This window comes from Odocoileus virginianus, chromosome 23, assembly GCF_023699985.2.
Source record: "Odocoileus virginianus isolate 20LAN1187 ecotype Illinois chromosome 23, Ovbor_1.2, whole genome shotgun sequence".
Classification (NCBI taxonomy): Eukaryota; Metazoa; Chordata; class Mammalia; order Artiodactyla; family Cervidae; genus Odocoileus; species Odocoileus virginianus.
In genome coordinates, this window is record NC_069696.1 from 2,345,893 (window position 1) to 2,372,637 (window position 26,745).

At 49.4% G+C, this 26,745-nt stretch overlaps 1 protein-coding gene and 1 long non-coding RNA gene across 8 annotated transcripts in view; one reads left to right on the forward strand and one right to left on the reverse strand.

The window, feature by feature from the left end:
* Window positions 1-22,241, reverse strand: part of KCNA6 (potassium voltage-gated channel subfamily A member 6) — a 36,150-nt gene extending 13,909 nt beyond the window's left edge. For 5 of the 7 annotated variants that reach the window (XM_070453140.1, XM_020882661.2, XM_070453142.1 and 2 more), the window contains exon 1: window positions 17,523-22,241. In XM_070453140.1, coding sequence (XP_070309241.1) covers window positions 20,655-22,241 — 1,587 coding nt within the window. In that variant the 3' untranslated portion in view covers window positions 17,523-20,654. The remainder of the gene's footprint in view (window positions 1-17,522) is intronic. The other 2 variants (XM_070453144.1, XM_070453145.1) reach the window with 1 other exon arrangement.
* LOC139030541 (uncharacterized) lies at window positions 18,667-25,480 on the forward strand. The gene is made up of 3 exons (XR_011482878.1): window positions 18,667-18,756; window positions 24,374-24,465; window positions 24,560-25,480. It is a non-coding gene; the product is annotated as an uncharacterized lncRNA (long non-coding RNA).
* Window positions 25,481-26,745: the final 1,265 nt, after the last annotated feature.

The window sequence follows — 26,745 nt, forward strand, 5'->3', positions numbered from 1 at the left end:
AGGATCAGCCATGAAGGGCTAGGTCTGGGGCTGGGGGTCAGACCCCTCTGTCCTTGGGGCCATCATCTGTTACATGGGGGTGGAGCTTGGAGAAAAGAGGTGACTGGCACATTTCACGAGGAGCTCTCTGAGGAGGAGACGGGGCTGCGGTAGAAGGGATGTGGGTGAGAAGGCAAAGAAGCAAGCTCCACGAGAAGGGGGCTGAGATGATTCCATCCTGCAAGATCTTTGGGGAGGGGAGGCTGCCCCTTCCCAAAGGGTCAGGCGGGAACAGTCGGGGCTGGGCAGGGGACCTCTGCTGTGACTGGTGGGGAAGCTGTGCCACCTCGGGCAACACAGTCAACCTCTCTGGGCCAAGGAAAGTCATAAACATGCCTGCTCTACTGGTCTCAGTGAACTGTTGTGATGTCCCGTTGTGAGTGAGCTTTGTAAAATGTGAAGGGCACTTAAAGGTGAAGGTATAAAAGCATGAGCGCTAGAACCTCCTAAACCAGTGGTCCCCAAATACGGCTGTACCCTATAATCTCTGGAGAAGCTTTTATTTTTTAAGGGTTGCTCCTGGACTCCATCCTAGATCAGTGGTTCAAACTGGAGAAGCGAGGAGTTAAGACAGCAAAGGGGGCAGAAAGCTTTTTAAAATAAAGCTCCTGGGGTGATTCTGGCTTCCCTGGTGGCTCAGAAGGTAAAGAATCTGCCTGCAATGTGGGAGACCTGGGTTCGATCCCTGGGTTGGGAAGATCCCCTGGAGGAGGGCATGGCAACCCACTCCAGTATTCTTGCCTGGAGAATCCCCATGGACAGAGGAGCCTGGCAGGCTACAGTCCATAGGGTCACAAAGGGTTGGCCATCACTGAAGTGACTAACACTTCAGGGTGATTCTGAAGTGCTGAAAAGGTGGAGACCCGCCACCTCAGATCTCCTCAGGTTTCCTGAAGACAGCCACGTGGCACGCACGTCTTAGAGAAGCAGACCCTTGGCTTCTCGCAGACCTCCTGCATTAGGGTTTCTGGGAGGCTGAGCGGTCTCTGCATTGAACACCATGATGAGGCAGCCTGGACCGTCATTCTGTGATGAGTCTCTGATCCCCTCTCCCTTGCAGGATGAACAGTCACACCTGCGGGCATCACCTTGCTCTGGGCAGAGCGACTCAGGGAGGGGACGTGCCCTCTTCAGGGAATACATAGAGACATGTGCTTTGGGGACAGGGTCGCATTAGACAGCACTTCCCACCCTATTCCTGCTCCACTGGACTGACAGTCCAATTCTAACGTGACCAATTTCCCAGCCATAGAAGCTGAGATGAGTTATCCTTAATGAATAACACCAAATAACCATGTTTCATTGTTTTGTCAACAGATACCCAGGCTTTTCTGCCCCATACTCTGTTGGCTCTGCTCCATTCCTAAGATTACATAAGTGTGTGTACGTGCACGCGTGCACACACACACACACACACACACACACACACACACACACCAATCCCACTAAATACACAAATGCCAGGGTGAAGAGGATTCACGGATTTAAGGAGCCAGGAACTCACATCAGGCAACCAAGTCACTTGGGAACATGGCCAGTGTAGAAACAAACGATGTAGATGACCTTGGACCAGATAGAGACCTGGGGACCGTTCCCCATCTCACGGGGAAGTTAAGAGCAAGGATGCTACAGCTAGAATGCCTGGACCATGAGACTTGGACCAGCAGCTCCTCTGGGGTGGAGATTCTCACAGTGCTGCTGGGAAAGCAAACAAGTCACTGCAGGCGAAGCTCTTAGAAACGTGGCCACACCCGCCACGCTGGCGAAGGGTCTCCTGCTCTTAATCACTGTTGTTTCTTTATGATCGATGAGGAAGCTGAGGTATAGAAAATAATTTGCCAATTTATCTATGCTACTTGACTCTTGGAGGAACACAACCTAGGGAGAGAGTCATAAATGTGAACACTTATGTGGAGGAAAATGTCCACTATAGCATTATTTAGAACAAAAAGCTAGAAAACAACCAGAATGACCCACAGTAAGCGGTAGGTTACCAAAATGATGGTGCATCTATGTAATAATTGCATGAGAAAATTAGAGACAAAATATGGAGCTTTTTTTTTTTAATGAAATACAAAATGGGTCTCAACAGAGAGAGATGCAGAAATAGAGCTAGTCTGGAAGAAAAACCAGCAAAATACCAACACTGAAAGTCTCCAGCTATGGGACTGTGGGAACTTTTATTTTCTTCCTTGTGCTTTTCTGAATTGCACTAGTTTCCCATGATGAGCAAATATGACTTTTAAAGTCAGTAAATAAAACTGTTTATTTCAAGCCGTTTGCTCAAACCGTGCACTCGGAGTCCACATGTGCTTTCTCTGTCTCTGGCAAGACCTCTGCTGCTTGTCAGGCTGCACCAGCAGTAGGAAGCGAGGCAAAATGGGATAAGGATGATGCACAAACACCAAAAAGCACCAGGACCTGGGAGCCAGCTCAACAGGGACCCTGGTCCCGAAGTGCAGCCCCAGCTCCCGGGACCGAGCTGAAAGGGCAGAGCTGGACAGACCTTCCGATCAGAGAAACCGCACAGCTCAGTGGGAACATCCCAGCAAACAGTCCGACACCCGCCCTCAGGGTCACCCAGAAAGAGTCAGCTCCTACTTGGAAGATACCAAAGAGCTATAACTACTAGGCTTTGTCTTTTCTACAGGTTCCCTCTGCAAGTGGGGAGCCAGAGACCCTAGAGGATACTAGATCAGCATCTCTGCTGGTCTGCATTCCCTGCTTCTCCCTAACATAGAAGCGTCCGTCCACACCCCTTGTCTTTCCAGGCAGAAAGCCAAGGTTCTGACAGAGACAACACCGAGGAACGCTTATTTTGCTACTCTGAGATTTAAAAGATCTGGAAATCACTCAGTGACTAAGAAAGACTTCATCTAAGAAAACAGGAAGGAAGGAAAGGAGGGAGGGAGGAAAGAAGAAAGGAGGGGAGGAGGGATGGAGAGTAACTGAGAAGCAGGGGGAAGAGATTTATCATACTTGGTATCAAATAAAAAACTATGGCCTCCTTCAAAACTTTGCTATAACCTGCTCAGTATATTTTTTAAGTGTTAAGTTCTGATCTTTGTAAAATAAGAGACTGGAGTAGATAACCTCTGAAACTGAATGATTCTATGTAAAGCTGAAATTGTAAGTTAACACCCACTTTCTCTTTAAACGATCACTCTAGTGGCAAAAGTCAAGCAATAAAGTTGGCCAAGTGATCAAGGGAACCAGCTGTACATTTAGTGAATAGGCTTGAGCGCCCACAGAATTTTCCAGCAAAAGCTCAAAAATTGTCTAACGTAACCACCTCACTATACAGATGAAGACACTGGGACAGAATCATACTGCTAGTTAATACCCACCCAGTGCCAAGTAGGAGATTTGCTCAGGATCACAGCAAGCCAGTGACAGACCCAGAATTAAATGTGATTCCCACTTTCCCCACAGTCCACTTGTTCTGACTCTTGGTGGATTTAAAGATGAAACCATCAGTTATCAGAAGCTCCTCCTCATGGTCCAGGATGTCCAGAAGAGGAGCTGAGACAAAGGCAAGAGCAGGTCAAGAGCAACCACATCCTCTCCTTTTGCCTCTAAGCGTATAAGGGACATCCCCAGTGGCTCAGCGGTAAAGAATCTGCCTGCAATTCAGGAGACCCAGGAGGCCTGGGTTCGATCCCTGGGTTGGGAAGATTCCCTGGAGAAGGAAAGGACAACCCACTCATTCCAGTATTCTTGCCTGGAGAATCCCATGGACAGAGAAGCCTTGCGGGCTATAGTCCATGGGGTCGAACAGAATCAGGCACGACTGAAGCCACTTAGCACACATGTGTGCAATCTCTGATTTGGTTAACAATGTGCATGGAAATCAAACTGCTAGCATCGTAAGGCAACCCTGAAATCAGCCATCCATTGGTGAAGTGTATCTGAAGTGTGGCCACTTGTAAGCAAAGCAGAACATAAACTTCACCTCTAATGAAGAACAATGCTTGCAGTTCTTTTCTCAAGGACTTCTACTTAAGAGAAAGCTCACCAGGGGAGGGAATGTCTCCTTGCACATTATTCAGAGCCTTTATCAACTCACTGATCCTGTAAGCGTCTGCACAGTCTTAAGAGGAGTGTGGAAAACTTGAAGAGGGTTGCTAAGGAGGTCCACAATGATTCATTTGAGAAGACCTTTATATAAGGGCTGAGGTTTCACGGACTCAAATCCATCACCGGGAATTTCAGATCTCTTTGAGCTTCTCAAAATATATTAATATTCCTTGGATTACAGGGTGTTTTTTTTTTTTTTTTTTTGTGGGACATGAATAGAAGTTCCCTCCAAAAAGAGGTGGAGCTTCTGCGGTTAAAAAAAAAATACTTTGAACAGCACTGACTTGAGAAGTGAAATAGCTGACTTGTTGCAGGACTTCTCAGAGGCTTTAAGTCTTCTGCGCATATGCCTTCTGTATCTCTCAGAGGCAGTGCTTGTTTGCTTTTTTATTTTTTTTTAAATTTATTTGGCTGAGTCGGGTCTTAGTTGCAGCATTGGGATCTCCCTTGTTTTGTGCAGGATCTTTTGTTGCGGCCCACAAACTCTCCAGTTGCTGCTTAGGGGTGCTGGATCACGTGGGCTCAGTAGTCGTGGTAGCAGGCTTAGCTGTCCCTCGGTAAGTGGAATCTTAGTTCTCTGACCAGGGATCGAACTTGCATTCCCTGCATCACAAGACAGATTCTTAACCACTAGGACCGTCATTTCTGAAACGGGCATCATGCCCAGAGATTCTGTTCCCATGGGAATGTTGGACTGGTGCTCTGCAGATCACCTTGAGGAACTGACAGAAGGAGCTATTCTAGGTAATATAGTCAGCTGAATATACACTGCAGCAGCAGCAAAAATATGAGGAAGTTAAAGTACCGCAGGCGATGTATAACTGACACAGGAAGAAAAAGTTCCGACAACAAAGGCTGTGAAGCCCAAACACATGTCCTTGAAAGGGTGTAGGATACGGATTCTCATTGGGGAAGTCTCAGAAGAGGCCTGGGGGACTTTTCTGGTGGTCCAGTGGCTAAGACTCTGGGCTCCCAATACAGGGGGCCCGGGTTCGATCCCTGGTCAAGGAACCAGATCCCACATGCCACAGCTAAGACCAAGTGCAACCAAATAAATAAATAAACACTAAAAAGAAGAAGAATAGGCCTGGGATAATTAGGAACTTACTCAAGTGCAAGGCAGAGTACCGGACTCCCTGACTTCTGGAAGTCTCTTCTTGTTCAATTATTCCATTTCATTTTGTCTTATTGTCTACATATTTACCATTAAGTGAGTTCAACCAACTTCCATGCAAATGAAACATGTTCCTGAAATGCTGTGTATAAACAAATACGTTCTCTGTAAATTGAATCATATTTTCCACCGGTTTGTGTTGTAATTTCGAAGGAACGTCAACCCCAAACACATAACGAAAGGGATGTCAATGAGCTTCTGGGCACCCCAGGTAGCACCCCACCTGGGCCCAGAAGCCAGGCAGGTAACCAGCTGAGCCCCAGATCTGTCTCCACGCACTTACTCACATGCTCAGTTAATTCCTAAGTGAGCTGGAAGCTCTCACTGCTCCCAGGGATATGCTGGGAGCATTGCTTACGTCCTTTTTAAAGGGATTTACTAGACTCCTTGGATACTCTCTTCTGCTGGCATTTTTAGCCTGGAAGTAGTTTTCAAGTCAAAAAGGGCATTAAACCCCTTTCCATGAGTCTCCTCTGTGACAGCCAAGAATCTGATGATTGAATAGCTGGATCATGGTCAGCAAATCTAAATCTGCGAATCAAGAGAAACTATTATGTATACTTATATCTCCCAAAAGACTAATTTATGAGAGCTCCGAGTGGTTACCACCATTCTGAAAGGTTGGACAGTTTTCAGACACTTGCCAATTGAAGCCTCAACATCCCACTGAACCAGGGAAAGAAAAGAGAAACCATGGAAATAATACTGCTGTATTGGATGTACTAGAGGCTTGCCAGGCCGTGTGACATACCTGAATCAGCTCTGCCTCATTACATCCCACTGGCCACCATGAGGGATGTTTTTACAGGGAAGAAAAGGCTCAGAGAGGTTCCCAACACCCCTAAGGCTACACAGCGGCAGAGCCAGAGGGTGGCAGGACTGCGTGCCAACTCCTAGGTTGGCTGGGATCGCCTCTCCCGACTCGGCTTACAGAGAAACTAGGGGCTCAGAACTGTGTCCTCAAATCTCCCACCCTGCCTTCTCTGACATGGCCACAGGGATGGAAAATGCAATACTGCCAAGTGGCACAGTGGTAAAGAATCCGCCTGCCAATGCAGGATACCCAAGAGATGTGGGTTCGATCCCTGAATCAGGAAGGTTCTCTGGAGGAGGAAATGGCAACCCACCAGGGGCCTGGCGGGCTATAGCTCATGGGGTCACAAACAGTCGGACAAGATTGAGTGACCGAACTCATACACATCAGAATACTGGCAGATTCAGCACCTAGAGTCAAAATGCAGTAAGAAAGACATGAAAATGGTAAGTCACTTCAAGTTCCCATTTTTGAAGATGCATTTTGAAAAATATCCCCTCCTTTTGCCAACAGATAGAAAGGCTCTTTCTTTCTCAAATCTAATATGAGAGTATTCCTTTACCCACCATTGGAGAAAGGAAATTAGGATGGTATTCATAGGAAGTGTGCCACGAACAAGGCAAGGTTCCTTTTTCTATAGACCAGGTATCCTCATGTAAGTTTAGCTATATTGTGATTTTTTTAAATGTGAAAAGGTTCCCTACTATTGAAAACACCTCTGACAGAAAGTGAATCTATTATTTTTATACACACGCACGCACACACACTCACACTACAAAAACAGCAACTTTTTAGAAGTGCACCTATTGGAAAAAGTGAGGCAGAGAAGCATTAAGATGGAAGGCCCATGATGGATTTCCTTTAAGTCCAACCTGATTTCATTCTTTCCATACTCCTGGAAACAGCAGATATTTTAGGGGGAGTGGAAGGAAGGGTTATAGAAATCTGTTCAACTTAGGTTTTCTGCAGTGAAAGCTGTCCCTGGTAAGGGATGACCTCACCTCTCTTGGAATCCGGGAGGATTTTGAGCTGATTGCAGCTCAAATTGCTTTTGAGACTTTCCATTTGAATTCTAGCCCTGAAATATCGCAATGAAATTACCCGTAAAGCACTGGAAAAAGGGAGACTTTCTTATCTGCCTCCCAAGGCGATATGTTGGACATGAATCCAATTCTACAATGATTTAACTTTCGGCCAGTAAATCTCACAAGCACAAGAGTTCCCCTGGGAGCCGAAACTCACTGAGAATAATCTCAGAAGGACAAGAAGGGGTCTGGGGCTGACAGCGGGGTCATGATGTCCCAGACAGCCGACAAATACAGAGCCCAGGCTGCGAGTCAGTGATGACCCAGGAAAGCCATATGGTCCCACTTTAGGAACGCCCTCTCTCAATTCTCTCCCACTCCCAGCCGGCAGGCATGGGGGACACCTAGTTACCTGACATCAGAGATGCAGGAGGCCATCCTCAAATGGGAAATATCCCAACACCACAGTTTGCTTTTTTCTCCTTCTAGTCATTTTAGATGGAAATCCTTTATTGCTTCACACCCGCCTGTCTCCCTGCCCACATAACTGAACAGAGCATGTAACTTAGGGTGTTCATTTTTCCCCAAATTGAATGGCCTAACATTCAATTTGGGACCAATTTCCCCGAACTGAAATAATTCTAGGCTTCCCTGGTGGCTCAGATGGTAAAGAATCTGCCTGCAATACAGGAGACCTGGGTTTGATCCCTAAGTAGGGAAGATTCCCTGGGGAAGGAAATAGCTACCCACTCCAGTACTCTGGCCTAGAGAATTCCATGGACGGAGGAGCCTGGTGGACTACAGTCCATGGAGTCACAAAGAATCAGACACGACTGAGCGACTAACATTGCAGTAATTCTAACACTGGGTGCCGAGAACCTACACAAGGGTGATGGCAGAGAGCCCCAGGTGTTATATTTGTGCAGTGTGTGTGGGAGGTCCCTGCTTCTTTGCAACCACACCACTCGTCTGCAGTTGTGACTGTCTCCTCCCCAGCTGCCAGCCCTCACCTCTGCTCCCTCCCACTGCCTGTGTCTGATAACTACCCTCCTCCCACCCCCATCCAACAGTCCACTGTGACTCAGTCCAACACGATCCCACAGGAAGGCTTCCAAGAGCGCCCACACAAGCTAGTGTCCACAGGTCACTAGATGGAGGAGGCCAGGGCACCCTGGTTCAGTCTCTGATGTCTGAGCGCGGGGTGCAATGAACACATAGGGAGGAGCCTCCTCCCGTGAGAAGCCCACGCTACAGGCACAGGGTCTCCATGGACAGCAGGGGCCTCCCCGGTGGTCCAGGGCCTGAGACTCCACACTCCCAATGCAGGGGGCCTGGGTTCAACCCCTGGTCAGGGAACTAGCTCCCACCTGCCTCAACTCAAGACCCTGCATGCTGCAACTGAAGATCCCACGAGCCATAACTAAGACTCAGTGCTGCCAAATAAATAATAAATATTTTTTTTTAAAGGATCACTCTGCCCTTCTGAAGCACCGGCTGTGTTCAGTGCTTCTGACCAATGTTAGAAAACTGAAACACAAGTCCAAGAGACCAGACCTATTGCTTTTCAGAAGAAAACAAAAATCCAAGTCTGCATGCGAACGCTTCCAACATTTCTTCTGTTTTATTTTTTCTATTCTTTCCACCTTTACTGAGACGTAACTGTCGTGTCCAGTGTTTCTTAGTGTCCCATCATCTCTGATTTAGGACATGTGGTCAGGATTAGCTGTGAAATCTCAGGTGAGGCACTTTGGGATAGATGTTTGGAATTCTGCACATATGTAAAACCATGTACCAGGGCAGTGCAGACGGAGAAAGAAAAAATAAAGAGTAAAGTAAAATACAAAAAAGATCTTCATGATCCAGATAACCACGATGGTGTGATCACTCACCTAGAGCCAGACAGCCTGGAATGCAAAGTCAAGTAGGCCTTAGGAAGCATCACTACGAACAAAGCTAGTGGAGGTAATGGAATTCCAGTTGAGCTATTTCAAATCCTGAAAGATGATGCTGTGATAGTGCTGCACTCAATATGCCAGAAAATTTTGAAAACTCAGCAGTGACCACAGGACTGGAAAAGGTCAGTTTTCATTCCAATCCCAAAGAAAGGCAGTGCCAAAGAATACTCAAACTACTGCACAATTGCACTCATCTCACATGCTAATAAAGTAATGTTTAAAATTCTCCAAGTCAGGCTTCAACAGTACGTAAACCGTGAACTTCCAGATGTTTAAGCTGGATTTAGAAAAGACAGAAGAACCAGAGATCAAATTGCCAACATTCACTGGATCATAAAAAAAGCAAGAGAGTTCCAGAAAAACATGTACTTCTGCTTTATTGACTAGGCCAAAGCCTTTGACTGTGTGGATCACAACTGTGGAAAATGCTTAAAGAGATGGGAACATCAGACCATCTTACCTGCCTCCTGAGAAATCTGTATGCAGGTTAAGAAGCAACAGAACTGGACATGGAACAACAGACTGGTTCCAAATTGGGAAAGGAGTACATCAAGGCTGTGTATTGTCACCCTGCTATTTAACTTCTATGCAGAGTACATCATGTGAAATCCCAGGCTGGAAGAGGCACAAGCTGGAATCAAGATTGCTGGGAGAAATATCAATAACCTCAGATATGCAGATGACACCATCTTTATGGCAGAAGGCAAAGAACTAAAGAGCCACATGATGAAAGTGAAAGAGGAGAGTAAAATAGCTGGCTTAAAACTCAACATTCAATAAACAAAGATTGTGGCATCTGGTCCCATCACTTCATGGCACAACAGATGGGGAAACAACGGAAACAGTGAGAGACTTTATTTTGGGGGGCTCCAAAATCACTGCAGATGGTGACTGCAGCCATGAAATTAAAAGACACTTGCTCTTTGGATGAAAAGCTATGACCAACCTAGACAGCATAGCAGAGACATTACTTTGCCGACAAAGGTCCGTCTAGTTAAAGCTATGGTTTTTCCAGTAGTCACGTATGGATGTGAGTGTTGGACTGTAAAGAAATCTGAGTGCCAAAGAATTGATGCTTTTGAACTGTGGTGTTGGAGAAGACTCTTGAGAGTCCCTTGGACAGCAAGGAGATCCAACCAGTCCATCCTAAAGGAAATCAGTACTGAATATTGCAGGATTGATGCTGAAGCTGAAACTCCAATTCTTTGGCCACTTGATGCGAAGAATTGACTCATTGGAAAAGACCTTGATGCTGGGAAAGACTGAGGGCAGGAGGAGAAGGGAGTGACAGAGGATGAGATGGTTGGATGGCACCACCAACTTGATGGACATGAATTACAGCAAGCTCCAGGAATTGGTGATGGACAGGGAAGCCTGGCGTACTGCAGTCCATGAGGTTGCAAAGAGTCAGACACACAGTGACTGAACTGAACTGAAAGTAAAATAAAAAGTGTGTACGTGGGGAGCCCAGGTCTCATTCACTCCCAGACTTCAGACCGGGACTTCCTGGTAGTTAAGTGGTTAAGATTTCACCGTCCAGTGCAGCAGGACGTGTATTCAATCTATGGTCGGGGAACTAAGATCTCATATTCCATGAAGGCAAAATACCAAAACATAAAACAGAAGGAATATTGTAACAAATTCAGCAAAGACTTTAAAAATGGTCTACATCCAAAAAAAAAAAAAATCTTTTAAAAAGCAAAATAAAACAGAAAACGAACACCCTTCCAGATGAGTAGAGGGCAACTGCCTGAGGTCTGGGGGTGAATGAGCACCTGGGCTCACCACACACAAATGTATGTAGCTCCTGAAAAGCCTGACACATCCCCTACAGCAGAGAGCAAACCTCACAGGCCACACGATTTTTCCCAAGCACACCAGACTTTTCTCTCTTCCCAGGGATGCCAAATTGCCTTAAAGCAGCCGATGAGTGTCTGTCTGATTTATGACTCAGCTACCACGGCCTCTGGAAACTTCACTCTGTCTGACTCTGGTCCTGTGATTCTTGTTGTTTGCTCAGTCACTAAGCTGTGTCTGACCCTTTGTGACCCCATGGACTGCAGCACACCAGGCTTCTCTGTCCTTCACTATCTCCAAGTTTGCTCAAACTCATGTCCTTTGAATGGGTGACGCTATTCAACCATCTCATCCTCTGTCACTCCCTTCTCCTCCTGCCCTCAGTCTTTCCCAGCATCAGGGTCTTTTCCACTGAGTTGGCTCTTCCCATCAGGTGGCCAAAGTATTGGAGCTTCAGCTTCAGCATCAGTCCTTCCATTGAATATTCAGGGTTGATCTCCTTTAGGATTGGCTGCTTTGATCACCTTCCTGCCCAAAGGACTCTCAAGAGTCTTCTCCAGCACTACAGTTCAAAAGCAACAATTCTTTGGTGCTCAGTCTTCTTTATGGTCCGATTCTCACATCCGTACATGACTACTGGAAAAACCATGGCTTTGACTATGAGGACCTTTGTTGGCAAGGTGATATCTCTGCTCTTTGATACACTGTCTAGGTTTGTCACAGCTTTTCTTCCAAGGAGCAAGCATCTTTTAGTTTCTCTACATTAAATCATGTCTTACAATTTATTTAAAGATATTCTGCAATGAATCCTTTAGGAAAAGAGCTTTCTAGCTTAAAAGTTTCTATCTTGAGTCTGTTTTTTATGCTATATTTCATTTCAACGTTGGGTTGAGAGAACGAAACTGCAATCAACTGGGACGCCCTTTCTTTGAGATGCAGGTGGCTGGTGACTGCGGGTGGATGATCAGTGTCGCTGAAGCCCCCTCGGCTGCCTGGCAGAGTGGGGAGCCAGGCTCTCCTGAGAGTGTGTGGCCTGGGAAATGCTTTCGCTTGCAACCTTGTAACCACCAGGTGGGGTGAGTGGAATTCGCTTCCTTATTTTGCAGATGGTAAACGGAAACATGGAGAGATTTAAACAAGGTGCAGCTAACAGGTGATTCAGACCTACGTTCTCTGACTCTGAAAGCAAGCAAGCCGGGAAGTTCTGAATGCAGGAAGGGGAGGGCAGTCCCATTTCCTGCCTGCGGCCAAGTCCCCCACGGGACACTGCGGGGGCCTCGGGAATGAGCTCCGGATGTGTACAGCTGTCGGCCCCGAACGGAGACCCCCGAGCCAGCAGCTGTCCTCAGTCACAGTGGAAGCAGCCCAGAAAACCAAAGCAGTTGGGGGAGCAGCTTCTTTCGACACCAGGGTCTTCTGTACCCGCTGAAAGGAGGAAGTTGCTCAGACACTCCATAGTGTCTAACTCTTTGTGACCCCCATGGACTGTGACCCGCCAGGCTCCTCTGCCCATGGGATTCTCCAGACAAGAATACTGGCGTGGGAAGCCATGCCCTTCTCCAGGGGATCTCCCCGACCCAGGGATCGAACCCATGTCTCCTGCATCTCTAGCACTGGCAGGCAGATTCCTGCATCTCTAGCACTGGCAGGCAGATTCTTTACCACTAGCACCACCTGGGAAGCCTCTGAAAGGAGGAAAAAACAGTGGGAAACAACCAAGGAATGTCAGCAGGTACCCCACTGCAAAGGGGAAAGGACACAGTGGGACAAAAAAGGATGCTGAGGGTAAGGACCAGGGGAGTGGGATTTTGAAAGCCAGTAGAACTGTAGACGAAAACGCTGAGCCAGGGTCCAGCTTATGGGTTCTGTCCCGAGGGTCACCTGTGAGACCCTGCATTTGTCCCAAAGAAGAGGATTCAAAGGAAGTGTGTGAGGAAGGCTCTAGAAGAGAGCCACCCCCACCCTCCCAGGCTGCTAACGCATGAGGGGAGGAGAACAGTGATGGGGTGAGGAAAGACCCTCTAAAAAGATGAGCAGTTCTGTTCCTTTGGAGCCCCAGAAGGAAAAGAGCATAGGAAGCCTGTGGATTTTCCGTCAAAAAGACAAACTGGCAAGTAACTAAAAGCCTATCGGGGACTCCCCTGGTGGTCCAGTGGTTAAGAATCTGCCTTGCAATGCAGGGGGCTCAGTTTCGATCCCTGGTCAGAGACCTGGGATCCTGCATACTGCACAGTGGGGCCAAAAATTTTTGTTAAAAAACAAAACTTAGGACTTCCCTGGTGATCCAGTGGTTAAGACTCCGTGCTTGCAATGCAGGAGGAGCAGGTTTGATCCCTGGTTGGGGAACTAGGGATGCTTGGAGACATGGCCAAACAAAAAGCTATGTGCACATTCAGGAAGCACAATTCATTCTCTCTTCTTGATGAATATCCATCGGGCTTTTCCTGGTTCTGCTCATCACGTCTCCCCTGAGGGCGGTGGACCACTCGGTAGCCAGGTGCCCTTGAACTTGCCCACTGAACCTCAACTGTCTTGTCTGCCAAAGAGGAAAACAATGCCTAGCATTCCCATTGCATTTGGTTGTTGAGGGATAACAGCACTGATGATAATATCAACCTCTGTGTTGTGCTTGCTTACACCACACCGTGTACATGGTGCTACTTCGTGTTATATAAACAAGGTGCCCACATTAACTCATCTAATCTTTGAAACAGCCCTGTGAGATTGGCCCCATTATGCCCCCATTTCATAGAGAAGGAAACTGAGGCACAGAAGGTTCCAGAACTTGGTTTACATCACCCAGCCGGTGAGCGGCAGAGGTGGGATCTGAACCCAGACAACTGGCTCCAGAGTCCAGGCTCCTAACCTCTGTTATAAGACATGATGTCTGAAAGCACTCAACTGAGATGCTTTCTTAAATGAAAGATTCCATTCTCACTCCTGTTAGGACCACTCCCATGGGGCAGGATGGATTCCCAGATGGGGGTGCCACCCCAGCTTCAGACCCACCACCCCACTGGCGGGGTGCCAGCCTCCTGGAGGAGCGGGAAGGCATGGCCCTGGTCCCTCCCAGCTGCAGGACTGTCTTCCTATATTTTTTTTCCAAAGCAAAATGTCTGCTGCCAAGAGCGGGGTTTGTCTGTCTCCTGGAGACAGCGGTTGTCAAGTCCTGGGAGCAAGCAAGCATGTCAAAAATAGCAGCGCCGTAGACAGCTCGGCTGCAGGCTCCTTGGAGATGTTGGTTTCGCTCTCGCCAAAGAGACAGAGTCTGTCTGCATTCCCTGCACCTGTGATGAAGGCCACTTAAGGCTCCAAGACGTTTCCTAGGGCCGGGAAAATAGTGTTTGCCAGGCGCGTGACAGACGAAAGGAAAACCCTCTCCATAGCAACAAGGATGAGGTCAGAGCTGTGCTCAAAAAAAAAAAAAAAAACAAGTCATAGATAAACCATGATGAAAAAGAATATGAAAAAGGATGTCTATATATGTATAACTGAATCACTTTGCTGTACAGTAGAAATTAACACATTGTAAATCAACTATACTTCAATAAGATAATTTTTTTTAATTGTCATAAATTCCACCAGGGCTAGGCCCCCGACGGCTAATGCTGATGGCCACGGTGAGACCAGTATGGATAGCCAAGGTGAGGTACCAGTGTTGAGGTGTCTGCCTCTTTTTCTTTCTTGTTCTGAAAGAAGCAGTCCCTCGTTCTGGAAAACCTTTCCAAGGTGCTCACTGATAGGTTTTCATCTCCTTTTTAGGGACAAGCACCAGAATAACTCACAAGGACCTACTCATAGCACAGGGAACTCTGCTCAATCCTCCATAATGACCTATATGGGGAAAGAATCTTTAGAAATGAATAGATATGCATATAGGCATAGCTGAATCACTTTGCTATACACCTGAAATTAACACAACATTGTAAATCAAGTAGTCTCCAATAAAAAGGTTTTTTTTTTAATATATGGAACAAAGAGGTGGTGAGAACTCTCTAGGAGTTCAGAGCAAAGGGAGGGGAAAGAAATGACCGTCTACAGCCCCACAGGGACCTTAGGCCCAGATCAGGAAAGTGGTTCATCACGAGACATGATAACACAGGAACTAGGAGCCCATCTGTCTTCATTCCCAACAGCTTGCATCTAGAGGCTCTCTCTCGGGAGAAGCCCCAAGCTCCAGCCCGATTCTGCCCCAAGAGAGCCTCGCACCCCAGGGCAGCCCGGCGTCAAGTGGGAGTGAGAGAGGAAATCCTTCAGTTTAAAGAATGGGTTTCTTTTCCTTCCCTAAGTGACCCTGACAAGCTAGAATTAGACCAAACTTTGCTTCCCCGGGCAATAACTCACAGTCAGAACCAATCAGAGCCGGCACGGCAGGTTCCAGCCAGATTGTCCCGGGAGGACCGCGTTCCTTGGAAATCTATCTTGGCATTTATGGAAAGACGCCGGGGGACAAAACATTGCCAAAAGCATGGGCTCAGCCAGCCGAGAGAAGGCATGACAAATAGCAGGACTGGAAGGTGTCACGTAAGGAAGAGCACCGAGGGTGGGGAGGGGAAGGAAGGGATCAGTGAGGGGAAGGCAAGTGAGAGCAGAGAGCAAGGACATCTGGTGTGCACGCCAAAGGAGGACCAGCTGAGGGAAGACCCTCACCCCTGCTTCTCCTGTTTCCTGAATGCGCCATGACCTGCGACACCCAATCAGCGGCTGGAGGGTGGGGAGCGGACCAAGAGAATAACACCTTGGCTCCATTGTAATTTCTCAAGGAACTCTGAGTTTCCAGGGAAACAGAGATGAGGTGGAACTTTCTGCATTTGTTTGTGAGGTTTCGCCAGCAAAGTATAAACCCCTTAGCTTTGGGTGGGCGGTGGGCAGGGGCGGGGGGCAAGTTGTCTTTGTGCTGTCACGAGTCATCTCCAACGTGCTTATCCTAGTTCAGGACAAGCTGACCAGACTCCGCCTGGACCAGAAAGGGCCTCGCCTGTCTTCAGAGCCAAAAGAAAGGGGCATGTCAATCCCACAATGGTCTCATTGTCAAAATTCAAAACAAAACAAATGGTTCCTAGCACTGGACGGGAGCCGCACGAAAGCTCTAAAGTGTCCCCATGTGGCAGAGAAAAAAACTGTCATTCCTTCTTGAATATGCAATCCGGTACATCTTTAGAGAGGCTTAACTTCTAGATTTATAAAACCAAACCATCTCCCAGACAAGACATGAAACTCTGAGGTTATTAGCCTCACGTCACTTTAAAAAAAAAAAAATTCAGTGACTTTTGTGAGTTAACTTATCAAGGACAACTGTCACTGCAATCCTCTTTTAGAAAATGCCCACTACCCTCATTGGAAAAGACCCTGATGCTGGGAAAGACTGAAGGCAGAAGGAGAAGGGGGCAGCAGAGGATGAGATGGTTGGATGGCATCACCGACTCCATGGGCATGAGTCTGAGCATATTCCAGGAGACAGTGAAGGACAGGGAGGCCTGGCGTGCTGCAGTTCATGGGGTTGCAAAGGGTCAGACACAACTGAGCAACTGAACAACAACCCTCCAAAAACCTATTATCCTGATACATGTGGGACTCAGTCTACATGACCTCCAGCAAAGAGATGCACAAAGAAAAAGCCTCCCTATAGACCGGTTGGTGAATCTTAAGCCATCTTTCTAAAGAGAGTCGTCCCCTGCACTTCACACCACTGGGATTTATGAACTCTGCTTTTGTTCTGCTTTCAGGATATGAGAGAGTCAGCTCTGAGAACCTTCAAGTGAATTCAGGGCATTCAGAAGGCCAGCCTCTTGAATTAAGGCTTTTTCTAGGTTAATTCCACTCTATGGCTTCCTTCTACATCCTCTTTTCTGTGTTTATTTCACTCTATCTATAGTGCATTGTCTGGAACTCTTCTGCAAGCTTCTCAAGGTTGGGGACCCGGAGTGAGCAGAGTCTAGTGCTACACAAGCAAAATATTTATCTGAAATATATGAGGTTCTCTTTCTTCTCTCCAACCCGCCTTCTCTATTTTCTCCTTGCAGATTCAGGAAGTATCATCAGAGATGTTTTCTAAACCCACAGCAACCTCATCTTGCTCCAGAAACTCAGGACTCCGCCCCCAGAGGTGAGCATGCTAGGACAGGATGCTGTACTGGCAGGAAAAAGGAGAGTCCTCCAGCTGGAGAACAACCTTCTGAGCAAACACCCTAGGTCACAGCCATCCTCGAATCCAAAGAGTGAGCCCAACTGAAATGCCCCAAGGTGCTCCCAGCCCCCAAGAAAGAGAGAGAAAGATGCACAAAGAAGGAAGAAGAGGTTCAAATGGCAGATGAGGGAAAACCAGGAAGGTGAGAAGAAAGAAAGGCAGAGAAAGTGAGACTGCAGGGAAGAAAGAAGGGGGCAATGCAGAGGAAAAAGGGGGGTGGTTTAGAAGGGGGAGTGAAGGGAGATAGCAGTGTGCAAGCAGAAACAGAGGAGAGTAATATAGATGGAGACAGAAACACACGGAAAGAGAGTGAGCGAGGAAGCTGCTGAGCAGCCAAAGGCTTCATTCTCCCCAAATGCATGCTCTCCCGCCCCCTCTCTACCCCTCCCCATTCCTGTTCTCATTTGACCTGAAAGACTGAGCCAGAACGAAATTCCCCAGCAGCAGAACCTACCTCGGGTGCAAAGACGGCCAGCTGTCCCCTTCTCTCCTGGGGCTTCTCAGGCAGGAGGAATCCCCCCACATCTCAGTCGAGCCTGACAGATCCAGGAAGACCTCTGGGAGCTCCTGCCGGCCCAAGTCAGGTGTAACAACAACCTGAACTCCTCTGCTGACAGCTGTGAAATCGCCACCCCAGCAGTCATGGCGACACGGGGCACAGATTCCCTCGGTGCTCAGGGAACAAAATCCACATCGAGAGGCTCAGGGTCAAAGGGGGTCACTTGGCGAAATCCATCAGAGGAAGTAGGTCAGGTCACAGTCTCCCAGTTTGTCTTGGATGTCTTTAAGAAGAACCATGTATGAAGTCCCTCCCAGGAGCTAGACATTTTCTTGGGAAGAAGAAGCATCATCTCTCTGTCTTAGAGCTGGGAGGGGCCGACGTGAATGCTCCGTGGTGCTATTATGGACTAAAACTAGTAGCAGCTGCCTCTTGAGAAGCTAGTCCCCTCCAAGGCCATTTCGAAAGAGAGAATACGGTCTAACTGGCAGTTGCCTAGCATTCAAGTTTCTGAAGACTCGTGAGTGAGATGAGATGGCTCCAGTGATGGGGTGGGGAAACCAGGAAGAAAGGCCCAGATAGGAAGCTTTGGGGACCTGCTTCCCCCTCGTTTTCCAAAGGCCACACATCCCTGTCCCAGCCCTGCCAGCCCCTAAACAACGTTATGTGAGAGGCGTCCCCATTTCAGAAGCTGGGAATACGTCGTCTCTCATTCTCCCTGGCTGCCCAACTCAGAAGACAGAACAGTCTGGAAGGTTGCTACGGCAACCAGAATCCCCAGAGAGCCCAGCTCTTCATAAACCCTTTCCACTCGGGCATGCTCTGACTTGAAATGGTGAGGATGATGAAAACTCACACACACCCCCATTCTGAGAAGGATACATCCGTGTTTCAACATTCACTCTCGACGTGAGCATTCCTTTTGCCTCTGGGTGGGCCTTCTCTTCCCCACCTCTCCCCCTGGACTGTCAGGAGTAATATTCCAGAACAGATGTAGAAAACTGGCACTTCATAGCCTCAGAGCAGGTATCTGAATCATGAGTACTTTATATTGCATTTCAGATTTGGAGAAGTCAAGCTCCCAATCAAGATGGTGGTGCCTGGCCCTAAAAGGATGCCACTGAATCACTCCAAAGAGCATCTTCCCTGCTAAAGGGGAAGAAGTAAAGAATGAGGCCCAGTTCAAGAGGTGAGGGAGGGATTTAAAAAGCTAAGGACCCAGAATGGCCTGGATGTGGGCTTTGGACCCAAAGCAGGAACCCTGGGAGGAGGCTTTGCCTATGGGAGAGGGGGAAGCAGGGTAATGAAATAGAAATCATTATGGAAGTTCACGCATTTGCATAGCATCACCCACAGAATCCCAGCTGAGTTCCTGGGCCATTCCCCACGAAGCGGGGGGGACAGACATCAATATTCCCATCAAACGGGTGGGGACACAGAGGCACAAAGAGGAACTGCGGCCCCCAAGTTACCCTGTAAAGTGCGGCAACATCCAGACACAGTGTCTCTCAAGAAAACCCTCAAGAGGCTGTACCTCCTAAGTCAGCTCTTAGAGAAAAGCTTAAAAAAAAATCTCATCAAGGAGTCTTAAAGCCTAGATTATAAAACTAAAAACACGTTAACAGTCCTTTCGGTTTCTGAACTGTACCCAGGAGAGTGCAGAACAGGTCATCACAGTTTATCAAGGCAGCAAATGAATGGCAGTGCAAAGAGGAGAAAGAGGGGACGTGGGCAGGTGGCACAGGAAGAGCAGCTCAGTTCACGATGGAAGAAGATGGCTCAGACCAGGTAGGGGCACCTCCGGGCATCTCCCTGGTGACAGCCAGCGGCTGTGGCTCCAGGGCTAGAGCAGGAGAATGTTTACCTGACTCAGCAAAAAAAAAAAAAACAACCCTCTACCAGTGAGGCTGTCGGCAAAAGAACAATGCTTCTTCCTTACTCTAAACCGCCTATCTCATTGCCAGCAAAATGCAAACAGAAACCCACGCTAGCATCCAATGTGTGCTTTTACCTGGCGGCAGATTTAAGCTGGAGTCTGCGTTAGCAAGCCTTCAGCTGCAAACCTAAGTCAGATTCCCAGGAAGCAGGATGGAGGGCTAGAGAGGGCTGGGGGAAGTGAGGGAGAGGAATTTGCTGTCAGCAACAAGACTCCTCCACCGCTCCGAGATGGCACTGTCTAAGGGACACCGCTTCCCTAAGAAGCGGTCAGGCCAGGTGCTTGGTTCCATTCAGCCATTTCTCGCAGCTCCGTGGTTCCCCTTTGTCAGTTCCTCCGCACAGGAAGGCACCTGAACAGAGTATTTGGCTCTGAGAAGGAGGAGCCTTCCTGGAAGCAAGGGAGAGTCAAGGGAATCAGAGTCGAGAGAGCTAAGTGGAGACCAGAGACTAACATCTACCGTGCCAGGTCAGGCTAGAAGAATCCATTGGCCCTTTAGGTCCAGGACTGACCTCTCACGTCCTCCAAATGGCCAAGAGGCATCGTAGTTTCTCTAGTTGCATCCAAGGTTAGAGACAGATAACATATGTCCAGGCTGTGCAACTGAAGGCTCTCCTAAGGCTTCTCTGCAGAATGACCAGCTGACCTTACAGGGCACTGGAGGAAAACAACAGGATGAGTACTGTTTCTGCCCACCAGCTTCGGCTAGTTAGCACGTGGCCAGAAGCTACAACGGGAGGGTGCATGCCCCAAAGCCAAGGATGCTAAGGAGAAACAAGACCCTGGTATGCCTGGTTTCCAGCCTGTTGACGTCACTCTTCCTAGAGACATCACAAGTCCCAAATGTGAAAAATCAGAGTCTCGAGGGAAGGTCAGATGGAAATCTTGTCCACGTGACATAAGATGGGCACGAATGGGTGGCACCATTAGAATTTCAAAAATGTCACTTAGATGGAGAAACCTGGGATGCTGCAGGGGTCAAGTAACAAGGCTGGCAGTCCAGGTGTGTGGCCCTGGCGCCAACCACTGGGTGTGAGGAAGAGAGTCAGGAGGTCACCTGGAGCTGGGATGCGAGTAGTGGAGGATGAGAAGGGTCCCTAAGGAAGGGTGTGTTCGGTGTCTTCCTTCCATGCAGGTGCTGCCTGCATCTGTCAAACCTCAGTGAGCATCCTTTTCTCTGCATACCCTCGATGTGGAGTGGGAAGGTAGCTGGGTCTCCGCTCCCGAGTGGCCTCCGAGAATTCAGGTTTGCCAAGTCCACTGTCGGCTGCCTTCAGGTCCGGGGCAGGCTGCCCACAAGTGACGTGGGTATACTGGCCTTGCTCCTCCTGCTCCGTCTCTCGGTGGTAGAAGTAGTTGAAGTTGGAGACAATGACAGGCACGGGTAGGGCGATGGTGAGAACCCCGGCGATGGCACACAGCGAGCCCACAATCTTGCCCCCCACTGTCATGGGGTACATGTCCCCATAACCTACGGTGGTCATGGTGACCACCGCCCACCAGAAGGCATCCGGGATACTGGGGAAGAGCGAATCATCGTCATCGGCCTCCGCAAAGTAGACAGCACTGGAGAAGAGGATGACCCCGATGAAGAGGAAGAAGATGAGCAGGCCCAGCTCCCGCATGGAGGCCTGCAGCGTCTTGCCCAGTATCTGCAGCCCCTTGGAGTGGCGGGACAGCTTGAAGATGCGGAACACGCGGACCAGGCGGATCACTCTGAGGATGGCCAGGGACATGGCCTGCTGCCCGTTCTGGCCGCCCCCGCCACTGGCCGACTGCTGCTCCTGCTGCTGCACCAGCTCCGTGCCCAGGGTGATGAAGTAGGGGAAGATGGCCACCAGGTCGATGATGTTCATGATGTTCCGGAAGAAGGCTGGCTTGCTGGGGCAGGCAGAGAAACGTACCAGTAGCTCAAAGGTGAACCAGACGATGCACAGCGTCTCCACCAGAAAGAAGGGGTCCGTGAAGAAGGAGCCCCCAAGAGTACTTAGTGAGGATGAGCCCCCTGCCACCATTCCCCCGGGGGCGATGCCAGGATGGAAGGTATAGGAGTCACCTTCATCCTCCTCTTCCTCCTGACTGCCCCTGGACACTGGGGAGACACCGCCACCGTTGCTTCCGCCTCGACCGTCTGCACGGAACTGGGGCAGCGTTTCCAGGCAGAAGATGACGATGGAGATGAGAATGACCAGGACTGAGACGATGGCGATGCCCCGGGCGGGCCCCGAGCTCTCCGGGTACTCGAAGAGCAGCCACACCTGGCGCTGGAAGGGCTGCGAGGGCAGCGGCTTCTCGTCCACTCCACCCTCGGGCAGGCAGCCCTCGTCCTCGCGGAAGGCGGCCAGGGCCTCGTCCCCCAGCTGGTAGAAGCGGATCTCCTCCAGGAAGATGTCCAGCGGCACGTTGACCGGCCGGCGCAGCCGGCCCCCAGACTGGTAGTAGTAGAGGATGGCGTCGAAGCTGGGCCGGTTGCGGTCGAAGAAGTACTCGTTCCTCAGCGGGTCGAAGAAGCGGACGCGGCGGCCGGGGTCCCCCAGGAGCGTGTCCGGGAACAGCGACAGGGTGCGCAGCTGCGTCTCGAAGCGCAGCCCCGAGATGTTGATGACCAGCCGCTCGCTACTACAGCAGCCGCCGCCACCGCCACCGGCCTCCGGGAAGTCTCCCGCATCCTGTTGCTCGCCCTCCGGCCCGCGGACCTCCCCCGGCGCCGCCAGCGTCAGGGATTTCTCCGATCGCATGTCCCCTCCGCGCTGCGCTCCCCGCCGCTAGGACGGCGCCCACGACACGACCACTACCCGGTCGCCGCGGCGCCTCCCAGCTCTCGGCGGCGCCCTCTTTGCAGGGTGGGGCTCGCGGTCCGAGCCGGCGGCGGGTCCCTGAGTCCCGAAGCCCTGGTCTCTGCCGGGCTAGGTCTGAGGAAGTGACCGGGGCGCGGAGGGTTCGGCCCCGCGCCTCCAGCTATCCGCGCCGGATGCCAGATGGAGCTTGGAGTACCTGGAACCGCAGCCGGGCGCGTGTGCACGCCCGAAAAAGATGCGTGGCTTGGCCCCTCTCGCCGCACCTCAGACTGGGCTCCGCGACGGGGGGGTCCGCCCTGGGTGTCAGCACGTCCCAGACCCCCTGCCGCCGCCGGGACCCGTGCCCCAGATGCGCCTCCCTCCGACTCGGCCAAGACGCCCGGCGGGGCTCGGCCTCCGCCCAACGGCCACCGCGCGTTCCGCTGGCCAAGGTCGCCGTTCCCGCCGCCACGGCCGCCACCGCCTCCCTCCGAGCCGCGCCGCCGGCCTGCGAGAGGGGCCCTGGGGCCGCCCCGGGAGTCGGGGCGCGCGGACCCACCTCCCCAGCGCTCAAGCCTTCGCTGCAGCCGCCGCAGCTGCAGCGGCTCGGCTCTCCGCTCTGCCCTTCCTTCCCAACACACTCTCTCCAAGTGACGTGGCAGGCCCCGCCTGCTGCCCCCTCCCACCCCACTCCCGCATGACACCCCTCGCCCGGCCAGGGGCCGCGCGAGCCCGGGCGCGGCGCGCAGAAGCACCCTAGCCTCTCCGGCAGCCTTTCCCGCGCTCTCCTGGCACGCCTCTCCCTTAAGCGCGTCCGCATCCGCCGCCCTCTGAACAGGCGCTTACCCCCCTGCCACACCCCCCCGCCCCCGCAACCGCTTCTCCCTTTTCGGTTTGCGGAGTTGACCTGCGCAGTGCATTTCATCAATAAGAAAACACCCCGCCCCGCCACCTGGCACAGAGGTCCGTGCCTCCACTCACCCCGAAACTGAATGACAAAAAAAAAAAAATCAAATCATCTTTTCTCCTTCTGAATTTACAAAGATCCATTTGCCAGTTTCTCCAATCTCCACTTACAAAATAAAGGAAGCACGTTTTGACGTCCAGAGAGCTCCCGATTTAAACTGTACTTGAGTGTCACTCCCCAGAGAATCCCATGGGTCTTTTTGCAAACCTAGGCAGGCGGGTGAGGCTGCCCTTCTTCTAGAATTGCAAAGTGAGAGCCCAGAAAAGGGTGGGAGGTCGCCTGTTGCCTTTCCCAACAGAGGTTTTCCAAGGGAGCTTGGGCAGCAGTCCCAGGGAAAAAAGAACCAGAAGATGGTGGCATCTCACAGGTAACATAATCTAAGGAAGTATTATACATCTTGAAATTTATAAGCTCCCAGCTTCCCTGGGAACGAATCTGGAGTGTCTGAGAACGGCATGTTGATTAAACTAATGGCTGTGCTTCCTGGGCACCTAATATGTGCCAACCACCTTCTGGGTGCCGCACCTGCACCATCTCATTCACTCCCCCACGATCTTCTGAGAAAGATGGCCTCTGCTCCTAGGCAATGTTACAAGGAAGACCCACCTGGCAGTATTTGGGGAGGGACCAGATTTGGTTGTAGGGAGTTTCCAGGAGGGAGGCGGTAAGAATGGTTTTCCACCCATTTCGGCCAGAGACCATCACTAGTTCAGATAGGTTAGGGTCTGATCATTTCACACTACCTACCTACACAGTAGGGTTGATGCTGGCTTCTCGTTGCCTCAGTTTCCCCTTTTGGGGTGGCTATGGACAAACATAAGTTGGCTGACAACCAGAACAAGAAGGTGTTCTTAGAGCATTGGTACGAGTTCATGGACGATCATGATGGGAAGGATACATAGAGCTACTCTCAAACCACAAGACTCCTGTGAGAGTTCTTTGCATAAAGCGCGGTGTTGTAAAACCACAGTGGTCCATTCCCAGCAGGGTGCTGGGGAGGAAGGTGAGTAGGGAACCAAGTGGGCTGGATGTGTAGGGCAGAGGCCAAGTGCTGAGACAGTAGGAGACAGATGGCCGCACCACCACGTTTTCATTCTCTAGTCTGGTCCCTCACCATGTCTTCTAGGTGGTCGTTTGCATTTCATTCCTGGTCGTTGCTGCTCCCTTCTCCCAACTTGCCTGTTTCAGTGAACGTCGAGAGCGCAAGTATATCATCCAGTCAGTATCTTTCTTTTTCACAAGCTATTGTCATCAATCAACTTAAACTTTGCACTAGTAGGTTGCTCCATTCAATTTTTTTTTTTTCTTTCAGGAAAGAAAAGGAAACCTACAAGTATAACCCAGAAAGTACTGGAGTTTCTTGGTTTGTCTTTACCCCTGTCCAATTATCTGTAATTCTTTTCTGAGTGGTAAAATGACTTACTCATGATTCTCTTTATTTTTGGTGAGCAGTTTTTACCATGAAATAGTCATGGGCATGCTTGTTTTCATCACTGCCATTTTTATGCACAAGGTTGTCCACTAGGTCAGTCACTCTTCCAAGCAAACCTTGGAGAAACGTGGGGAGGAACCTGAATTCTGTCTAAGATGGTGATGGGAACAGCCCTTTGAGTGTCACTTGGGTTAAGGCTGCCAACCTACAGTCAGATAGAAGCTCCATATTTGCCTTGACATGGGGCATAAGGCTCTGCCCCAAGAGAGGTTTCACTGGGCACAGAAAGGTTCCCCCCAAGGGAAAACCCATTAGCAAGTTCATGAATCAGAATTCTGTTTTTAGTTCTTGTGTAAAAGAGACTCATTTCTTAGCCACAGAAAAGCCCTTTTCTCTAGATCATTCCTCTCAAGCAGAAATTAAAGGGTGAGTAAAATCACACCTTTAGACGTGCCAGTTCCCACGTGAAGGAAGACAAGAGGAATAACCCCATCCTCAGACTGCAATGCCACCTCCAGTGACAAGTGAACATTTCTCCAGAATTCACGGAGTCCCAGTTTCATGACAGCATAGGCTTTCCTAATTCTATCTAAAGCCAGACGTTTTCACTGATGGTCACTATCATTCATTTATTTAATAAGCTTGCACTGAGAAGTTATTGGATGCCCACCATGTGCCAGGTGGTGGGGTTTTAGGAGTAACCTGGACAGACCATCTGCTTTTATTTCTTGCAATAAATATATGACATTCTAGATAGAAAATTTTCACAGTAAACAATAAAGAAGATATTTACATATTGTACTGAAGGCTCTGAAGAAAATAAACTGGATGCTGAGTTAGGCACGAACCTGGGAATTCTGCTTTGAAGCATCAGGTGGTTGGGAAAGTTCCTTCTGAAGAGGTACTAATTTAACTGAGAATTCAAAGAGAATGAGCCAGACTTGCTACAAGCAGGGAAGATCATTCTGGGCAGATAAGTTCCAAAGCCATGAGCTAGACAGGTCATGGGTATATGTGTGTGTGTGTGTGTGGGTGTGGGTGTGTGTGTGTGTGTGTGTGTGTGTGTGTGTACGAGCATGTGTGCTTGTCATTACCCCAGCAGTGGGATCTTCATGGTTTTCCTCTGGGGAGACTTAGCCTTGCTTCTCTGAGTCATCTCTGTGAATGGTCCTTTCCACTGCCCTTTCAGCCACAGACCTCCATGGAAGGAAAGAGTTGTAAGGGGTCAGCTCCCTCAGTTCCTACCTGTCTACAGGTGTGTATACACATACCCTCCCTAAGAAGAATCACCTCTGTCTCTAGCTTTTCACCATAGATTGTTGAGGGCAGGAATAAAAAGTCTAACACTGTGTCCCATGACCATTTCCCTCCCTCTGGGCTTTCCCTGGGACCAAAGTGACAAGTGAAAGGACAAATGCAAATACATCTTATAGATAAGGATCATTTATAATTAGCTGCTTAGCTGGAGTTTTTGACGATGATGGTGATGATATCAGCTACAGACTGGTGAAGGAGATAATGATGCTCCAGAATCCACCAGAGAAAAATCTTACAGTTTTCAGTTGAGTGAAGCTATATATTGGAAAAGGAATGCATTAGACATCTGAGTCGTGCAAATCAACAGCCCTAGGAGATGACTAACCCTGCCAAGAAATAAATCTATAAAGAGCATTTTATCATTCAGGGAGGATCCCAAGAGCACTTGTTAGTTCTTCAAGTTTGCAGCCTGCTTCTTCATCCCATTTCCCTACTGTGGCATCATCAGTGATATTTTCCAAATATCTCCAACTCTCTCCATTTCAGGAAGGTGGGGAATTGTACACTCTACCTCACTTATGGTTGGACCAGGCCAGTAGTTCTAACCAATGAGATGTAAGCAGAAGTGATGTATGTCATTTCTGAACCAAAATATTTAATTAAAGCCTCCAGAACTTTCTTTATCATAGCCACAATGGTCAGCATCATCCATGATGGTGACTGCTCTGGCAGAGTGAGATGAGTCCCAGAGTGAAGTGACCTGGGACAGGGCCCCCAGACAAAACAACAGGGATGAAGCATAAGTAAGA